Source organism: Halichoeres trimaculatus, unplaced genomic scaffold (assembly GCF_033239565.1).
Source record: "Halichoeres trimaculatus isolate MK-OKI-2021-1 unplaced genomic scaffold, fHalTri1.1 fHalTri1_scaffold_12, whole genome shotgun sequence".
NCBI classification, from domain to species: Eukaryota; Metazoa; Chordata; class Actinopteri; order Labriformes; family Labridae; genus Halichoeres; species Halichoeres trimaculatus.
Genome location: NW_027437190.1, coordinates 29,898,058 through 29,918,691, shown reverse-complemented (window position 1 = coordinate 29,918,691; position 20,634 = coordinate 29,898,058). Strand labels below are relative to the sequence as shown.

General features: G+C 38.7%; 2 protein-coding genes across 4 annotated transcripts in view; one reads left to right on the top strand and one right to left on the bottom strand.

Moving 5' to 3' along the window:
• Positions 1-20,634, bottom strand: part of znf385d (zinc finger protein 385D) — a 293,782-nt gene that overhangs the window by 55,400 nt on the left and 217,748 nt on the right. For all 3 annotated transcript variants that reach the window (XM_074682772.1, XM_074682774.1, XM_074682773.1), the window contains one exon: positions 17,641-17,748. In XM_074682772.1, the coding sequence (XP_074538873.1) occupies positions 17,641-17,748 (108 nt within the window). The remainder of the gene's footprint in view (positions 1-17,640; positions 17,749-20,634) is intronic.
• LOC141800541 (tetraspanin-8-like) lies at positions 3,206-3,901 on the top strand. Its single transcript, XM_074683145.1, has one exon. The coding sequence runs from the start codon at positions 3,206-3,208 to the stop codon at positions 3,899-3,901; it is 696 nt and encodes a 231-aa protein (XP_074539246.1).

Sequence of the window (20,634 nt, the reverse complement as noted above, 5' to 3'; positions counted from 1 at the left end):
TGAATTGAATTAAAACTGGAGGCTATTGGGAAAAAGAATTCTAGATATCAACAACGCTTAAGATGTAACACTGCAGAGGGTATTAAAGATGGACATAGTCTCTGTTATGTTACGGTTACTGTTTCTCAAGCCTTGATGGAAATGCGAATTCAACTTAGCTTCTGTTGATTTTGCAAGACAAAACTAAAAAAATCAAGTACAATCAGGTAAAACATTAACTTTGACTTTCAAAGTGTTAATAAACTCAGTAGAGTCAGCAGCAAGTGGGTGTTTGACAGTCAGTTGCCAACAACATCATATCCATATAATTAAGTGTCAAAAATACAGCAACGGTTACATTTTTCTCAATTTCACTCAGTGCCTTTACATGCACGCAGCGGTCTGGCTAGGGGTGGGTACTAAATTAGGAACTTTATAGGTACCAAGCAAATTCTGTCAAAAATACCGGGTACTGAGTCACTTAAAAACAAAAGGTATCATGTTTAGGAACCTGAATGCATCCTTGTGAGGGAGTGGAGGAGAAGGCAATTTTCCATGCTGGGCATGAACATAGCACTGCAAGGTTATATATTGAAGAATAAATATTCTAAATTTAATATCTTCATATAATTTATTATTAAACAAATTTATAATTTTTTCCATATAAACACAAAAAAGTACCGAAAATTGGAACTGTTAAGTACTGATACTGATTGCCAGGTACCAAACTTTCCTAGAGTCACAGCGTGGGTAAGAACATCTCACTCCACTTTGCTAGGTGGCGCTGTGTCATACTTTACCAGCCAAGCTGCATGCATATTGAATAGGGCTGAATAATTTTGGAAAATAATCTTATTGTGATTTTTTTAGACCAATATTGCAATTGCTATCAAATATACGATTTTTGGGGGGGACGTTTATCTTCTGCATTGTTCACTTAATACAAGTTTTAAGTCATTTTATAGTATGGCTAACCAACAAAAGATACTGCTAGCATTTAAAAAAGTATTTTTTTTGTATTTCCTAATTGAAAAAAAAGGAACACTGTGAAATTTTACTGACTTCCAATTGTCAGAAAAAAATTGGCCACGGGGTATGGCTATACGATCAACTGGATAGATCTTTGTAGCCCACAGGGTTTTTTTGCCAGAAAAAAAACAGCATTTGACTTTTGCTGGTTTTAAGGGAGAACAAGTAAAAGTTACCATATTCCCTCCAGGTCTGTGTACATGAAACTTTTTTTTCTTCTAATTGCAGCCTTTGCAATTTGAAAATTGCATTCTATTATATCGTGATGTCGGTTTAAAATTGATTAATTGTTCAGCCCTAATATTGAACCAGCTTCAATTCAACCAGAGAGGATGCAATAGTCTAACAACGATGGCCGTGATGGATGCAGCTGTAGCACTTAATGTTCTTGATGTAAGTATGAGCCGTGGTGTTGGTTTGTCATGATGAAGCCATAGACTACATGAGCACAGCCACCCTGTTTATATCAACTTACTTCTACCATCTACTTTCTCTCCCGGCTGAACACCGATGCATACCAAGACCTGCCAAGTTTTGTTGATTCCAACAGCAGTCTGATAGCAATTTCATTATCTATATGTGTTTATCAAGCTATGCTTAGTCCCTTCTGACTGACTAAGCTGTTTATATGCATCTTGACAGTCCGATCTCGCACTGACTCAGCTCATAGCTTGATTTCTTGAGCTGCTTATTAACCTGCTGAGTGCCACAGTCTGGTTTAAGATAAATGTTAAACTTATGAGCTGTCAAAGCTCCAGTGAAGAACTTCCTGTTAGTTGTACCTCTTAGCTTGTAGCTGATTTGTCCTGTACATAGGTACGTGAGGTTCCTTAAAAATTGTTGTCAGCTGTCTTTTTAACAACACAAACAACGACAGCTGTAACACTCTGTAACACGGAACACAAATCATGGAAATTTAACTATTTGTGTGACCACTACTCTGCAGCAGGTTTACGGACATCAAAATAAATTTCATTACTACCTAAAACCTCCTCAATTGGGATTTAATGCCATTTCCCCAAAGCTTTCCAAAACAGAAAACAGGTATGGCTCTGAAGAAAAGAGCTTCTACAACTTTATTCATGTTCATATGTACAGTGGTTGTTGTGCTATGAACTTCACACTAGTTTCTTAACTTGTATCTGTCATGAATTACCCCAAATCATTTCAATAAGCACCTTTTGTGCTCTTTATAAACACAGAAGAGTGTCAGTTATGGCTCATATTGTTATTGAAAATTAGATGTGCTTTCATCAAAATTGATCACACTTATAAAGATGTTCAATAAAGACTATTTTTTCATAGTTTCCTTCTTAAAGTCAATTATGTTGTAAATTAGAAGTATGGGCCCAACGCCAGCACATCCGCAGCTGCTTGGTATTAAAATATAAAGACTCATCGACTTAAATCATAAACTGACTCTGATTTATCTTCAGACTTCTGATGATAACTGACTATTCCAAAGCTGATTGCTGTTAAAGAGTGATTAAGGTAACTGATTTTCTCCATTTCTTCTTTGTATGTTTTAAAAACAAAGGAACCAACACCTTTTATTGTCTGGGCACCCGCTCGTTGACCCGCCTGTTTGGATCATTCAGATTGAAATCAGCTGAACGATGTTGAACTGTCGGGTGTCTATGACGGGTCGTTAAAACAGTTTCAGGTTGAATGAGGCTCATGTTAATGTGAAAGCGTCTGTTGGCAGGCAGTTCTACATTTCAGTGCAGTGGTATGAGCTGGTTTGGATTCTTTATATACTTCTGAAGTCAAGATTTGAAGAACTCCTATTGCATAATTAAAGTGTGGGATCATTACCACACCTCTTGTCACTGCACAGACATTCCTCCTTGTTCATCTCATCCTTCATCTCCAAAGTGAACAGAGGCTCTGCACCAAGCAACTCAGGAGAAAGTGGAATATGTGAAAGAGCCTCAGTTTCTATCGAGTGAGGAATAGCGTCCTGCAATGATGCCACTTTGACACTTCAACACTTTTCCACACTCTTCAAACCAGTTTCTGTATTTCCTCAGTATCCTTTCTATTGAAGACTTTTCTGATATGTCCTTTCAACATTGTGACCCCTCCCTCAGATACCCCCCTCCCACAAAGAATAAAGTTCCCACCCACTGTGGTAGGAGATATTTTAGCAGTTGTCTCCAGCGTTGTTTGACTTTCAGCTAGACAGCAGAGGTAGAAAATGTCAGCAAGCAAAATCATCAAGTACCTTCTCTTCATCTTCAACTTCATATTCTTCCTGGCTGGCACCATCATCCTCACTTTATCCGTCTACTTCAGGAACCACCAAGCAGACTACCAGATCACCGACGAGCTACTCCCAGGCATCAACCTCCTGATCTACGTCAGCGCCGTGACTTTGATTTTTGGTTTCCTCGGCTCTTATGGAGCGATCACGGGGAACCGCTGCCTGCTGTGCCTCTTCTTCTTGGGTCTTCTCAAAATGTTCATCCTGCTCCTGGCTGTGGCGGTGATAGGAGCCATTTCCAGAACCACTGAAGCCCAGGAGGTGGTGGAGAAACACTTAGAGCAGCTTATTCCGCTGAGTGAGCAGCCCGGGGACATCAGGAAGTCATTCCAGGACGTGGAGAGGAATGGTTTCTGCTGTGGGATGTTTAACGGACATCTCGACTGGGGAAACTCAACTGTGGTGCCGGACTCGTGTAACTGCACGGACAACACCAGGAACTGCACCGAGCTGGGAGAACGTGAGATTTACTCCACACCATGTATGGTGTATCTGATGACGTGGATGGATCGAGTGTCGGTCTCAGTGATGGGGTCTGCGCTTGGATTTGGAGCTTTGATGATTCTTGGGATGGTTTTCTCTTTGGTGCTGATTTGTAAGACGACTTTTGAAAAGAGGAGCGCCATTTGAACTCTTGTCACGCAGCATCCATAAACACAAACTGAAGTCAAAGAGTAAAAAAGAAGTGAACTGACCTCTACGTGGCACTAAATTTGTCTTTAGAAATAACTGTATAGACATACTTCTATGAAGTGCATCTGTTGGGTCTTTTTAACAGCCGAAGTCGATAAATCCAAGCAGCTGAAAACATCAGCAGCTGTGAAACTGTTTTCATGTCCAGCTTTTCTCTGTTCTGAATAAACGTGAGCAGAAACCTTCTGTTGTTTATGGAACAAATTGGTCATAGATTTTAAATCGAACTGAGTTCATTTATCACAACTCAAGAACAATGAGTCCTCCCGTCTCACTCAATAAAAACTAATCTCCTTCTCCGCAAAAAATAGACAGCATGATGTTGTAATTACAATATCAAACATTTGAATACAAGCTTTGATTCATTAAAAGTGAACATTTCCAGTTTATCTTGCTTTCCTGCCAGTCCTTCTGCTCTGTAATCAGATCCTCACATGATTTCAGTGACTCATACCGCAGAGGACGAAGCTCCCTGCATATCTTAAGTGGCTTTCATTAATTAAATGAGATGTTTAACTGTTCTCAGCCAACAGGCTCCAAGTTATTTTGGAAAAAGAGGATGTTGGCAGTCAATTTCAAAGGCACAAAGTGCAGATATGGGAATATTTAGCGATATCTGGCTAATGCTCCCTTGCTCACCACTCTTACTGTTGAAACTCTAGGGGGGACGGTGGCCTTAGAGGGCAAGAAGCTGCGGTGCTGCATGATAAGCATAATCCTCTATTACTCAAGCTTTTACTGTCAAAAACCTTTAATCAAATCAAAGTCTTTGATGCACATCAGCTCTTCTTCTAAAAGTGCATTTTCTCACAGACAGTTGCCAAATTTAAAAGGGCATATGTTACTGGTTTGTCCATTCTGGGCTACTGTAGAGACATGGGGGTGAAAGATGACAGCCTCCATGGAAGGGGGGACCCTTCTGGAAAGATAAAAAATACTCATTCTAGGTTTAGGAAAACAAAATTCATTATTTATTTATTATATTCAGATCATTAAATTTAAACACATTTCTATTCATTATGTTCCATTTCTACATAGTCTGTTCTGCTAAATGCTAAATTTTACACACAGTACTTCTAAAAACAAGTTTGATGAGTATGTAAATAAAACTCTTGTATCAGCTTGTAGACGTCCTATCAGCCTTATAACAATTAACAGCTGATTACCAATTGTTAATGTAGAATTCCTTGATTTGGCTTGGATGAATCATAGCTCCAGTAATTGGTATGATTTTGTTTATAGTGAAGCTAAAAATGTCTCTCTGGATTTCCCTTTAAAATCCTTTTCAGTGCCTATTCTACTCAATGCGTTGAAGCCACTATAAAATAAAAATAAACTTAGAGAAAACTCAACTATTTACCTTTAATGTTTTTAAAATGTATATACATTCAACTGAAGTCAGATCTAACGATGAAAAAAAAAAAAGAAAAAGAAAATGAAATGAAAAAAAAGAAAGATTCCTTAAAATAAACTTGGGCATAAATACAAAGATGCAGGTCTGGCTAAAACTGCACTCCCACAGTCAGACTGACATGTTGAGATAATGTGGTTTGGATTTGATTTTTTTTTTTTTTGTATTTGAATGCCTCAATCAGACCAAAACCAAACCAGCTGCCCTGCACATGCTCCACGTTTTGTATGCCCAGCTTGGACTCAGTAGTTGAAAAGCACAAATGAATAGAAGGATGCCATGTTATAAATGAAACCTCAATAAAAGGAGGGAAAAATACAATTTTAAAAAAAGGTAAATAGTTGCAAAGTTGGTATATTTTTACTGCTAGACCAGAGACTATATAATTAATGGACTTAGTCTCCTGACGTCACCCGTCTGTTTCCGAAATGGATTTTTGAAGCAGATCGGCTACCACGGCCATATTGGAAGTGACGTGGGTATCAAGCACAGCTATAGGACGCCCATCAGTCACATGAGCTGAGCTGTTATCTTAATATAGGAGACATTTTTGAACCAGGCTGTAAATAGGTATATATTTCTGCTTTGAAAATGGCTTTTTTTGGCTTGGTGTGTATGTGACTTCCCGTACTTCTGGAGCCAGCCTCGAGCAAATACTTGAGAAACAGCAGATTTCAGCACCTCCATACCCATGGCAATCAAACTAGTCAATAAGTTTGGATGGATATTCGCACCAGTCAGCACTTTGTTTTTGCACGGATCAGTACTTTCCTTGTTCTTATCTATTTTTATATTTCCTATTTTCTTGTGTGTTATTGTCTTGTTTTTGTTCCTTATCTTATGGTCATGGTACTGTTGTATGTGGTTGAAGCAGGCCCAAAACAAATTTCTCTCTGAGACAATAAAGGCAATCTTGAATCTTGAATCTTGAACTCTTAGACTGGAGATTGCTGCTTGGGTTAGACATAGCACAAACTTGCTTCCTGCTAACATGCAAACAATTGTTTGGGTGGTGGATGCAACACATAGACCTGGGCTATTTCCCAAAGCCAAGGTACCTTGCCTTGCCTTGGTCTGATGTGGGCGTGGGGTGGGCGTGGGCAGGCATCCACATCATCAGTCGCTGCCCAAGTGCTGTTCCAATGTTCATGTCCTCCGGAGGCATATGTCCTCCGTTTGGTTAGCATGTGGCTAATTGACCAAGGATACACAGGTGTATCCTTTGCTGTCTTGCCATAGCAATAAATACCCAACAGCTCCTCCAAAATATGCCTTTGTAGGCTGTTCCATTAGCATCTCCTTTTGAGCGGAGGCAGGACACTTGCCTTGGATTGGAAGGAAGTGGCTTCGGAGGCACTGCCTTCAAAGGCAAGGCAAGGTACCTGGGCTTTGGGAAACAGCCCAGGGCTTACTCTAACAGCAGTTAGCTGAAGGAAGGCATATCGCCCCCTACTGTAGCGGAGGCGCACATCCTTGTGTCAACATTCGACTACTAATCTCAGTTTAATATCATAGTTGTCAGTTTCTGCCCAGGTTAATTCAGAGAAGAGAAGAAGCTTCACATTAAGGAGTGTTCAGCTGCGTCATGTTTTCAGCTGCCCAGAGTTATTGACTCCTGCTCTAAGACAGGTCAAAACCAAACAAATGTATATTATTAACTATTCATTCAGGGTTATATCTAAGGCCTGAGTTTGAAATTATAGGAGTGGATCATTTAAATTTCTCTTCATCTTTAATCTCTGGATGTTACTGGCTCTGAATCCACAGCACCAAAGTTGTTTTATTTGAGGAACTAATTTTAAGCACTATTTTCAGACAGTCATAAATCTTTATGACCCAGATTCACAGAGTATGGACTACGTGGTGAGACAAACAGTATCACCCAGATGCAGTTTCAGGAGAAAGAGGTGAATAAAAGCCTACAGGATGCAGGTTTAAGGGAGGGTTTCACCTGAAGAGTTTTGTCCCGGTCATTAATCACTCTACAGTCACAGACGTCTTGTTTCTGCATCTCACAGTGTCAGATAGCTGGAGCAGGCAGACGCTCAGTGCAGAGCAGTTTCATTCCTCGCTTTGATTATTCGTGATTGAGCTGATGGATGCGAAAAATACTTCACAACCTTTCTCCGTTTCCAGAAGTAATTCTGCTATCTGAAAATAACATTTCCATTTCCTTGTTTTGTTTTCAGGGCAGTTCTCATGTAATAGAGCTTCCCATTTCATGCAGCGCTTCATTCACACATCAGGTTTTCACGCAGAGACTTCTGTGAGCAGAGAACTTTCTATGTTTCTGCTAAATTACAAATAAATGTAAATGTGAATGAATAAACTCAGTCAGTGGCTTCGAATGTAAACAATGTAAATGATGTTTTATGTTCCAGCTGTGTCTGAGCTGCAGCTGGGACACAATCCTGCACAGGGACGGTTCACACAGCTGCATGGGAGAACATCTGCTGGGTGAAACATACAAAACAAATAAACCATCCTTTTGTGGGAGACAAACTCAGAAAAATGTGGAACATCCTTTCTCAAAAAGCACAGTTTCTAGGATTTCACTACTTTTGGAGGCACAGCAGGAGTTTCTGAATGAGTCGAAAATCATGTTACTCACACTGATGCCTCTTTATGACCTGCATAATAAAATGAGATCATCAGAAACAAGACAAGAGGTTATTTCTTTATTATGACTTTAAGTGTCTGGATTCAGGGTGGATTTTCTATGAAAAGAGCTGAGCTGATCAGCACTTGCCTGAAGTGTCTATTGAGAGCTCTGCTGACAGAATAAGCTGAACAGTGAAAAAGTAAGTTATCATGGAGGAGGAGCTCCTTTTCTTTAGAGATTTTCTTCTGACATCAAGGTTTTGTCGTAATGGATAACATTAAAGCAGGATTAGACCATGGCTTTGCTAGCAAAAAGAGCAAACTGGCAAACAGGATTTGATGTTAAAGCCAGGGTTTGAATGCTCTGCTGCTCTTTGAGGGCTACAGGGTCAAACTGTGAGTTTGTTTCCTATACTTACATTATATTATATTATTACACAAACAGGACAAAAAGTCATAACACACTGTTATGGAACAGCTCATATGGTAGCGTTAGCTGCATTCGTGACTGACAAAAACTGGCCCATTAAAGATGCTATGAGGAGGATCTGTTTTAATTGGACTGGCTCGCCACCTTCTGGCCTGGAGTCTCATGCACAGTGTCATCTATTAATTTTAGGGAGGTGTGTGTTTGTCTTGGAACGAGGTAAGGTATTTCAGTTATGTAGCGCTATGGTTTGAAATGTGACATTAAGCAAACGTTGTAGTAGCTGGCTATATGTAGTGCTATCGGCAGCCCGGTGCTCCAACGTATCTGTATCTGTAGGCTAACATGACAACAAGCAAATACTGTCAGTCTGTAGGTAGTTGTATGTAGTTGCAGTAATATCTTTTTATATTTAGTGCAGCTAGCAGCCCGATGCTCTAGGTCATGCCCATGATGTTAGCTATGTTAGCAAATAATGGTTAGCTATGTCCTGCCAGTCATCTACCAATCAGAGCTAACATAACCTCTCTCTTCATTTTATTGATAGACTCTCAAGTTTGAACAGACAACTGCAGAATAACTGCTGACTGTGCGTTGAAACGAACATTACAGCAAACAGTTAAGCCCCTGTGTTAGCCTTTAGCTCGGGCTGTATCACTCTCCTGTTTATCTTTCTTCTGCTCTTCTGTCCTTTTTCTGTCTGACATTTAGGCTCCTGTGCCCACCATCACAACACAATTAACCACAGAATTAATTCTTAGCAGAGAAAAACACGGATCTCTCTTCTCACTGCTAAACTTCGCCAGCGTGGTGTTGCTATAGAGACCTAGACGTGCTGTTAATCAATTGATTGGAAGCTAAGAAGTAGCAATTTAAAATAACCTGTAACCAGCTTTATTGGCGCTGATAATCTCATTTCAAAGCGTGGATTTCAACCAGGCATATATCTAGAAGGGATACTTTTTCAAGATCACTTTCAAACTCTTCGCAGCCTTTTAACTAAATGCACAATGAATGTGGGGCAGGTCCAGAATGACAGATAACCACCAAGAAAACTCCTATTCAACAAATCTGAATTATGCATGCATAAGCCACACAAACAGCCAAAAACAGAGTGAGCAAGATATCCACCATTTTTTAAACAGCCTAACAGTTACAGTAATCCTGCTGTTGGCGTCTGTAACTGTGGGGTCTACCACTGTTAAACTGAACGCTCTGCTGTGGAGTAAACCTGGCCCATACATACCGCTGATTGATTTTTTTTTTTTTATACCATTAGTTTAAAACATCACCAATGGCTAATGTACATACAGGCCCAGAGCTTTGACCAGTGACATTAAACCAGTAAGAAGGGTTGTTTCTACTCTCTGCAATGTTATTGTTTTTCTGTCTGAAACTGAAATCTTATCAAGTGTTTCCATCTTATTTTCATAAGAAAATGTCTTTTTTGACCCAATGTAAGCCACATTCACCTGACCAGTCCAGAAACGTGTTTTATTTCAAGTTATTTAACGACAAAAATGAGGTCTGAATTGCTTGTAACAAGTAAAAAAAAATCTGCTAATAGGACAAGAGAAAGTTTTCTTGTATTAAGACATTATTCCAGTTTCAAGCAATTTTTTTTGCAAATTTCTCTTGTTCCATTTGCAGATTTTTTATTACTGGTTACAAGCAATTCAGACCTCATTTTGTCTGCAAATAATTTGAAACAAGAGTTTCTGGACTGATCAGTTGAATGTGGCTCATATCAAATAAAATAAGACACCTTTTACTGAAAATAAGACAAAAACACTCAAAAAGATTTCAGATTTTTTGCTGTGTAAGTGGGATTCTCAACAAATGACTCCACATTGAACTCCATTTTTGCACATTAAAGATAAAATTTGAATCTTAAAGACCACCAAACTAATATATTTTCAAACTACAGATTTATTTTCATGCCTCAGACAATGGCTCAGCTCCCATGTTTCAACTACCCCTAAAACATAAACCTGAAGGACTGAGTTGCAGCGTGGACTTTGGCTTTTGTATGTTCTCAAAGATGCTGTAGGAAGCTAGACTCACCGACATCCACAAAATATATTAGAGAGAAGCAAACAAATAAAACTGTCCCAATACAAAAAGAAGAAGAAATAGAGTCAGTAATCACAGGGGAAGAAAACAGCTTGGCAAACAAAAAGAAAAGTGATGGTGTTGTCTTTTTTTTAAGCCTTCTGAACAGGTCGACCTCCGGCGCGTTAATTAAATCCTCCTTGCTGATTTTTACCACTGCTTCACTGCTCTGAAATTTTGAAACAATCTAGCGTTAGCAATTCCTTCAACTTTACCAAAGTTTTATTTTGTCTGATCTTACCTCATGCAAAGAGATAAGCTGCACCTACAGCAGCGTGAGTCGTCTCTGAGAGATAAAGGAAGTGTTGTTAATGTATCAGATGTAAACAGGTATTAAAGTGTTCCTGTTAATGGAGTAGATAAGAGGATCTGGTAAATCACTCGCATCAGCAAATTACAGACTTGAGTCCACTTTGTGATCTCATCTCGTAAACATGGAGCTTCTTGTAACAGCAGCAACATGTAATCATCTTTAAAAGCAGAGTCTTTCACTTCCCTGGACATTAAAGAATCTTCTGGGAACAACTCCAGCTTCCTGATTTGTTAAACCTTTCAGTCTAAGATGCAGTTTCACATCACAGAAGTAAGAAGATAATCCTCATCTGTAGATGTAGCTGAAATAATGACACATTCTGAGCTCTGGATGCAGTGATTGACAGGTAAACACAGGGTCTGTCTCTCCTAATAGAGTCTTTAAATTAACAGCTGATGAACGGAGATATACACCGAGATAGATTTCCCAATGTAAAACATAATAACCTCATCCTGAGTAATCAGCGACATACTGGGTGTCAGAAATGGATTGTTGCTCTGTTAATGAAAAACGGATGACAGCGCTATTTAGGGATGGTAGTGATTCGACAACACGCAGCAGCAGCAGAGGTTTTCTTTTCAGATGTTTTGATTAGTTTATAAATGGTTTGGAGATTAGGAGCCGCAGAAAACGAAACCCATCTGGTATCTATCAGGCAGATTTATCGAGATGCTTTTAATGTCATGCATTTCATTAGGGGTTGTATTGTGCAGCACACAGTGATAGCAGAGGAAAGGTAATGGTAGCCTTAGAAACTCAGCCTCCTTCCGGTATCGTTATGTAACATTTTGTATTCAAACCACACGTTAAGAAACATGAGCTACTCAAATTCAAGATGTCATAAGTGTTCAGGAAATACTCAAAAGGAAGCAGGAAACTTAGGTGTTGAAAAACAAAGATGAGTACCTAAAGCTGCAGTTCCCAAAATGTCCACTGGAGGCCACCTCAAAAAGCCAAGAGACCTCATTAACTCTAATGTTAAAGAGCACATTTTCACAGCAAAACTAACATTTTTCCACCGGTACAGAGCCACATCGGACGTGGGTGTCACGACCTTAGGCGCTCCCCATTTCCAGCTTTGCACCATGAGTTTCCAGCTAATTTAAGAGCAAGTTATTAAAGGATTATTAGCTTAAGAAACACTCACAAGGGAACACATAATCCTTCACTTTATTGAAAATTTTTAATCAAATCCAAACTCTGAGTGGTTAGAAAATCAGAAATCTGAGAGTCTTTGAACATACAGCTTTAGAGGAAAATAAGATTAGCATCTAGAAGTTCATGTAGAATATTAAAAAAAAAATCATGAAACTCAAGAAAGGTGCCTTCAACTTTCTGTTTGATTCCTAGCTGAGAGGGATGAAGGAGTGTTGCATGTTGACTGTTTTTTTTTTTTTTCTTTCGGAATGATCCTCTTCAGACAACAATCCAAGATCAACACTGGATGTTTCGACATAGTTGCGACAACACTTCAGTCTAAATGAATGTCAACAGGAAAGTCAACAAAGAGGCCCACACATTTAAAGATGTCCAGACTGACCTATTCTGAATGTAAATAAAGCAATGGTCAAACAGCATGTCTCTAAAAATCACAGCTTGTCGAGTCAACTGTGATGTTTTGAGAAACCCTGAAAATTTAAGAATGTTTACACGTCTGTAAATCCTCATCCACAATCCCAGTTAATTTCAGGATTAAAATCAGTAATTTTCTAACTTTATTCCAAATTCTATGATAAGTCTTTTTAATTTTATACAATAAGTATGTCTCTTTGTGTTTTGAAGTCAGAAAAGTTAAAGTTCACCATGTGAAAAAAAAAATCTCTATGTTGGTGCATGAGAAACCAAAGAGAAGAGAAAGAATCATGTTTTACAGTCCAGGACACATGCACGGGCAGTAACTTAACAGAAAAGGCTTTTACTTTAAATTGCAAACTGGAAGTGCAACCATTTTTTGTATATTTATGTGTGAAAAGGTTTGGTATATTGATAGTCACAAATGTTGCTTATAAAAGGTCAACCAACCATCTTTTCTAGCAGAGAGATGTGCGGTAATAGTAGGCAGTCAGTCTGTTGGGGTTTCCAAAGAAAAAGCCCGAGTTGCGGGATGAAGCTGTTTGGTAAAAAAATAGACTTCTTTGTTGCACATAATGTTGTGTTTTCTGTTTTTAATTGATCTCCAGTAGTTGTTTTCCTGATTTCATCTTCAAGCAAAAAAAGGTGGAAAACAGAAAACAAGCGTTCTTCTCATTTGGTTTGATATTAAACCTAACGTCTATTTTTGTTTATAATAATGGATGAATTATGCGTTTGTATAGTTTTTGATTTTCAGAGGTATTTTGTGACCCACTATCAGTGTTTTGCAACCCCTCAGGGGTCAGACCACAGACTGTAAAAACAAATGGATGTCATCTTGCTAGGCTCGAAGTTAGGTCACCACAAAAACTGCTCCCCCTGGTGGCTGGCTGTAGTATAGGTCAAAAAATCCATCTCTTCTGTCATTCCAGATGGGCTGTGGTCAAACTTAAAAAAACTAATACACCTAGTAGAAAAGTTTCTCATGTCTCAGCCTTGTATTCGAGTCCTTTTTTTTTTTGAAGAGTTGCTTTTTAATTAATTATAAAAGGTTAAAAATGAGACTTTACATCGCATTTACCGATGGTTGACAGCGGCCGTTCTTATGTATTTTTTTCAGGGATTGTAAAATCTGTCTAGAGGTAGAGCCAAGAAGTGACTAGACTCTCTAAAGAAGAAAAAAATATATATATTTTTTATCACCTGGCACCACTCAGATTCTCCCAGAATCCCTCACAGTCTTTACTGCACAGACTCTGGCTGCACAACTGCTTCAATGGCTGCACCTGTTTTTTGGCTTAATGTGAATAATGTGATGTCCTATGAAAGACATCACAAGGTAACACCACCACAAAGCTTTATTCATCACAGATGAAGTTAATCATTTACTTACTTTTACAACTTTTTTTGTGTCCGTTTGGATAAGTAACCTTTTTTAGTTTCATTTGATCTTCACTTGTTAACTTCTGGCTCAAGGTTTTGTTGTATTGTTTTAATTTGTTTATCATTTTTCGCCCTAAGTTAGAGTCGTCCTTGGTTGTGTCATTTGTTTCTTTCCGAGCAGCCACCTTTTCCCATTTGTTTTTACGCCTCCCGTTTTGTTACATGCACAATTTTATTTTGTTGAATAAAATAAATAACTTATTATTTACATCAGAACTGGGGTTTTATGTTGCTTCCCTTTCCCCTCACAAGCCGGGTTGTAACAGACACAGGCCACCATATGAATTAGCCCCGCCCTCAGAAGAAACACCAGAGCAGAGTGCATCAAAACTGGTGGGACAAACAAGTTAAATTACAAACTTCATGAAGCATTTTCTGCCTTTTTCAGTTGGACTCATCTCAGCTTTTGTATATCAATAACTTTTTTTTACAGCTGCAGTGATATTTGACCCCTTGAATATCATTCCAGCAGCTTTCATTTAAAGAGATTTAGCAGCAGTTTAAGCAGTTAAGTATTGACTTTACGTCCCACTTTTTGTCCATAGAAAATATAGATTAAAAAAAGCTTAAATTGAAAAACAGAGGGTCTGAAGCACTGAGCAGCTCAGGACATAAAATAAAGAAACACATTAACCAAAATGTACATTTATAGGACTAAAGGTGGGAGTTTTCCCATGTTGACACTAAAACAACAGTTAAAGCCAACTTCCTGAAGAGAGTGGGTGGGTAGGAGGCTGAACATGAGAAATGTTTCTGCTCGAGGACGACTTCAGCGTCTGACAAGAAAAAAAAACAATTACACCTCGGATAAAAGTGTATATTGGTTTGTGTAAAGTTGTTGTTCAGTGGTAGATGGTGGAGTCTCATCAGTTACACTTTCTGCAGATAGGGCTGAAAGAGACAATAAAGCTTCTTTTTATAACACTCTCTTACAGACCTCAAGTGTGTTTCCTGTATAATCTGATGAATGAAAACTCCACAAGAAGAAGAAAAAAGACAGGTACAGAGTATAGTTTCAATTCACTTTCTTTTTTTAAAATTGTATTTTACTCTTACAGTCGAGTGAATCTGTGTTCACGTATGTAAAAGTTTAAAACTAACTCTTTTTCATTTCTAGTCATCTCCCCCACACCATGCACTCTCATTATCTCAGTATGTTTGCATTTAATTACACACTGTGGATAAAAAAAATCACTTCTTTATTAAATTGAATTTTACTTCTTAATGTTTGCTGTTTGAAGAAAATAGGTTTCAGCTGCTGCAGCTCAGAATATCTCACTTGAACTGTGTAAAGGTCAGAGACACAAGAGATCTTAGTGCCGTAAAATGCAAAGTTTCCTACACGCCTGAAGACAAACTCATAAAACTTCAATCTGTAATTTCACTGCACATTTCATACGATCTCTTTATACTTTAGACCAGCTGTGTTAATGTAGCAGCTTTTCTCTTTCACAACAGTATTCTGTGTAATAACTGTGAAACATGCTCTGCATTATCTTTACTGCCGTTATATACGATGTAAATAGCTTATTCCAGTTAATCTGTGCTTCTTTCTTATCTTTTTGTTATCGTTTCTCTCATATTTATTCTTTATTTTACGTATACTTTCTATTGTGTTAAAGGGCAACTGTAATATGAGAATGAGAATGTTTTAAAGCCCAAACTAAATAAAATTTCATTAAGTTGCAGGCGAGTAGTTAAACCTTTTCACAAGCTGTTATAAATAAAAACTTTCCATTGTAAACAGTGTTTCTTATCCTGGCCCTGGCATCAGTGCACGCACAATGTCTTTATGTACACATGCTGAGATATTGGTTGCATAGACGTTTCCTGAACCAGTTTATACTACAGACCTTCCTTCTGTTTTAGGGTTGTCCCATGATGAGTTTTTTTCAATTCATTTTGAATAGACACCAAGAGGCAACATCCTGTTTTAAAACAATGTGTATAATGTGATGCCCGGCATTACAGCATTAAAAAAAACTATCTACAGCCTAGTTCAAAAAACGGCTTGGGTCTGAGTCGCTAATTTCACTATCCATACACACTGTACGTGGATGAACTTTTTTTTAACTCAGGGAATTGGAAGTTATTAGGATCACATATTTGTCCAATCAGAGACACAGCTCCCGTGATTGACAGGTCTGGTGCCCTATATCTGTCATTAAGGAGGTTTAAAGCCCACCTCTTGAGTTAGCATTTCCAATATGGCCCCCCACCAACAATCGGCTTCAACACTCTGCATCAGAGTCAGGTAACGTAGTGGAGACCACATCTATATCCTCTCAAGACCCGAGCTTTTGTCTAATAACTAAACTTGGACTTTGTACAGGAGGTTTGATTTTTTGTACTATGAGTTCTCTATTAGTTGTTTGTTAGTAGTGTTATTAAACTTAAATTTGATGATGTGGGCAGTATCCCTAAATGTGGCTAATAGGTCAAAGTTTAAAAAAGTGAAGTATCATGGGTCTGAGAGACAGAAATGTTATGTCCACATATGTGAACGTCAGGTCTTAGGAGGTTAAATTATACAGTCTATGGTTGAAACATTCAGTTGCCCAGCTTTCAGCTGAGATTTAATGGTGCAAAGGATCGTTACGTAGAATGACAACTCTTTAAATCACATCTAAAACCTGACTTGGTTAAATCTGTAGGTACGTATAAACGATTTTCTTGGTTAGATCCCATAATGCATAAAAACCTGAACTGATATCTTCAATTAGATTAATTTCAGAAGGAATAGGGAGAAATAGTAGGAGAAATATTCAAGTAAAACACATTAACTGTAAAACATGGAGCTCTAAGATCTTTTCACTCTCAAAAAAGTTTTTAGAAAAAGTTTTAAAAAAGATAGAAGTTGTACCTTTATTTTCCCCCCTGTGTTATACAATGCATTAGCAGACCTTAGGAAATTCCTTAGAATTTCCAAAACACTTGACATCAATTTTATTAAAAGCCTGAGACTCTTTTTTTTGGTCTTAGTTTGTGACACAAACCTGACAACTGTGTAAACAGGCCAAATGAAAGGAAACATTACACGATTGTTAAGAAACGACAAATCCAGAGAGAACGCCAACTGGCACACATTCTTGTGACAGAGAACAGCTTTTTATGTTTAGCAGAGTACAAAAAGGACAAATAAAGGAAGAAGACACAAATATGTGTGTAGGTCTGACATTCAAACATGAAAACAGGCGAGAAAGAAGAGCCTGGGTCACACCACACATGATGATATCACAAAATATCATTAAATAAATCATCTTACATTGGGTTAATATAGCATGCAGATCTTTCTCATCCAAATAAGGCAGATTAGATTGACTTTGAATTAAACCTGGCAACATCTCAAACTGTGTGTGTAACCTGAGACATCTGAGGATGAAGAAAGTTTCATCAGTTTCAACGAATATTCAGCTATCAAACTTCATTTCAAAAGGAACAAGATGCCTCAGAGTGTCACAAAATCTTTCTGTAAAATGTCAATAAAAGACGAGTCGAGGGAGCCGCTGCACTTAGCAGTCTTCTTCTTCAGGGGTCAAAGCTGTCTGCAGAATACTAAAAGGCAAACCATCCATCGGCTTGTTGAGTATTTAAGTCTCAAGGTAGTAGAAACTTTTTTTTTTTTATCATGATATTATTATTTTTTTGTTACTTTTTGGAAAACTATGCTGAGCAGACTGATGCTCTGCTGCTCTAAAGCGGTCGAGGTCGTCCCTCTTTACTTCCTGAGCCTCTCTTTTGCAGAAATATGTGAGACTTTTGAACTTTTGCTCCTCTTCTCCACAAAACTTGCTCACCTGTGAGTTGAACCTCAGCTGGCAGACGCTGCAGGAGACGTGCTTCCTCTTTGCGGTGGGCGGGAGGCCGAGGGTGTGATGGAGGACAGCTTTCTGCACCGGGTCCATCTGGAGGACGGGGAGGACAGGGGAGGAGAAGGAGGAGGAGGAGACAGAAAGAGGCTAATTAAAACGGAGCTAAAGCCGACCTGTAAATCAGCTCCACTCCTCCATCGCTCACCGCGCTGTGAAGAGAAAACAGAGCGCCCGCAGCTTTTTAGAAAGCCAGCCATCCATCTTCTGCTTCAACGAGTGCTTTGTGGCGGGGACATTAACAAAGACACATCAGGAATTAAGTCTCCACCAGAGTTCGAATAAAGGGATCATAATGTAGTAACCACAGGCAGGAACTGCCGTCGTTATTGTATCTTTGTCATCATCAGTAACTCCTCCAGAAGACTTGAACCAAAGATTAGAATAAATCTAGTGAGAATGAGAGTTTGAAGAGCTTCAGTCTGCTTTTTCTTTAAGAGAATCACTCCCAACAATTCATTGTTTTTCAAAGTAAACACACAATCCCATCAAGAAGGAGTTCCTTTATTCGAAAGTGACACCCAAATAAGGTATAATTACAGCTTTCTAAAATCGCTCTGGTTTTCTAAAGTGATACATAAGAAGAAGAAGACAATGCAGCTACAGAGTCGCATCAGGAAACATCATTAATGGGATTGCACGAAACAGAAAACAACAAGTCTGGGATGGTGAAAGATGCCAATTTATTAATCCCAGAGGAAATTAAAGTGACAGATTGCTCTGAAATTACTGTGCAATAAAACAAGAGCAACACAACAGAAGTGTAAATGAAAATATCAAGTGTTAAAGCGTTGAATACTAAGAAACAGTGATTATAAGCTGTAACTTCAAATATGTTGGGATTTTTTAAATGTGTGCTTAGATTTGTCGCAGGAATTAACTTTAAATATTCAAACAACTTGCGGCACTCTGGTAGACTTGGTCCTGAAAAATACTCAAAGTTTAAGGGAAAGATGACATAAAAAACTTCACCAGATGTAACAGTAATGTTGGATTAAAAAACCACCATTGAAGAAATATTTTGTATCTTCAAGGGTCAAAGTGCAAGTTTTCTAGCTCCATCAATAACTCCACCGAGGATTCCTTTACGCAACATCTCTTTTGGCGTCTCTTCTCTGTTCTTTCATGTGATAACTGCTGTATGGTCGCATGTATAAGCCCCAGCAAGCAGAAAGCATAGGGTAGAAATGATCGCATGTCAGCTGAGAAAATAAGACGTAGAAGCTTTTAACTTTTCTCTCAGGGGCCGTTCACATCACAACAGTTTTAGGGTAAAACGCAAAAGTATTGTTGCGTTTTGTCACAGATCGACCTAAAATTAAAACTTTTGAAAACAACATCCAGAGTGGAATTTTTCTGTAAAAGCTGCCAACAACATTGCAGCATTTTCAGTGGAAATGCTGACGTCACGACCCACTTAGCGCAAGCGCAAGCGCAAGCGCATCGTGGACTACCATGTTGTTCTTGTTTTGCTCAATCTGCTGAATCTGTGACTGTCTTTCAACAAAATGAGCATCTGTTGCTCCACTTCTGCTCTTAGCATTCGCCAAACCACCAGCTGATCGGGCCAACTCTACTTCGGTGGAGATCTCACAAAAGCTGCCTCTGGACAAGTCAGTTATACTGCCAACTACAGGCCTGGCATGCTTACTACAGCGTTTTTAGATGAAAATGTTGTGTAAACAGAGCCTGAGTAATTTCTGTAAGGTCGTGGTCACACACAGTGACCTTCCCCCACTGGCCAGTATGGCCAGGGGTCACACTTGCACTGCCGGCCTACGACATCATGAAGCATCTGCTCACAAGTAGCACAGTCTCATCAAAGTCAGCACTATGATGAACACAGAGAACACTGATACAACTTAAAAGACTTTTCAACTCATGTGAAGTTGTTTGGTCTGACACAGCACTCTTATTGTTGTTTGTTAAAAATGATTGCCAAGAGGAGCAGTGGATTATAAATCATGGATCACAGGTCTCCCTTAGGGATATGTTCCAATTTAGGTACTTTTATAGGAACAGACCAAATTCCGTCTTAAGAAACGTGTACCAATTCCCATAAAATCAAAAGGTACCATGTTTAGGTACCTAAACACATCCTTGTGACTGTGAGAGAGTGAAAAACAGGCAATTTTCCGCACTGAACATGAACACAGCATTGCAAGGTTATACATGAAGAATAACTATGTTGAATTGAAAAACTATGAGATTTTACTCTTTAACAAATAAATATTTATTACCACATAAACACACAGAAAAGTACCAAAAATTGGTATAACTGGTTGAATGGTTGGCAAACAAAATGGACTTAGGGGTGAGAACATACTTGGGTATGGAAGGGACAGCTAGTGTGAGTCCTCAGAATCAGTCACTAATATCTGGGAAAAGGCCGTTATTTTTATCCATTTACGCCTGTCATGCACATTAAACCACAATTTTACATCACCAAAAACAATGTTTTCTGAAAACCGATTGAAGTGGAGATTTTGGAAAACTCCAGTTTAATGGTTTTGTTTAAACTGAGTTTTTGGTCCCCAAACATCAGAGCTGAATGACAAGCGCTCATTCTGATTGGCTGGCACGAGTTTTATGTCTGAAAAACACTGACAAATATGGGTTTGACATACTTCAAGCCGCTATTTTCCAATATTTGTTTTTCAAAATACTTGGCTATGTTTGCACAAGGTCTTAGTGCGATTAAACATCTTTGCTCCATTGTTACACACTTCCATCGTTGTGAAATGAAACCTCACCTGTCCCTTAGGTGTCCCTTGATACCAGATGATCAGTGGTCAGTTTTCTGCAGTGTTACTTGCTGTGTAAACATCAACAAACTCTGTTTCTGACCAGGGTAAATGTTCTCTATTAAGGAGCGATATGGGAAAAATATGCCAGGATTTCTTTTATGGCAGGATCAGAATA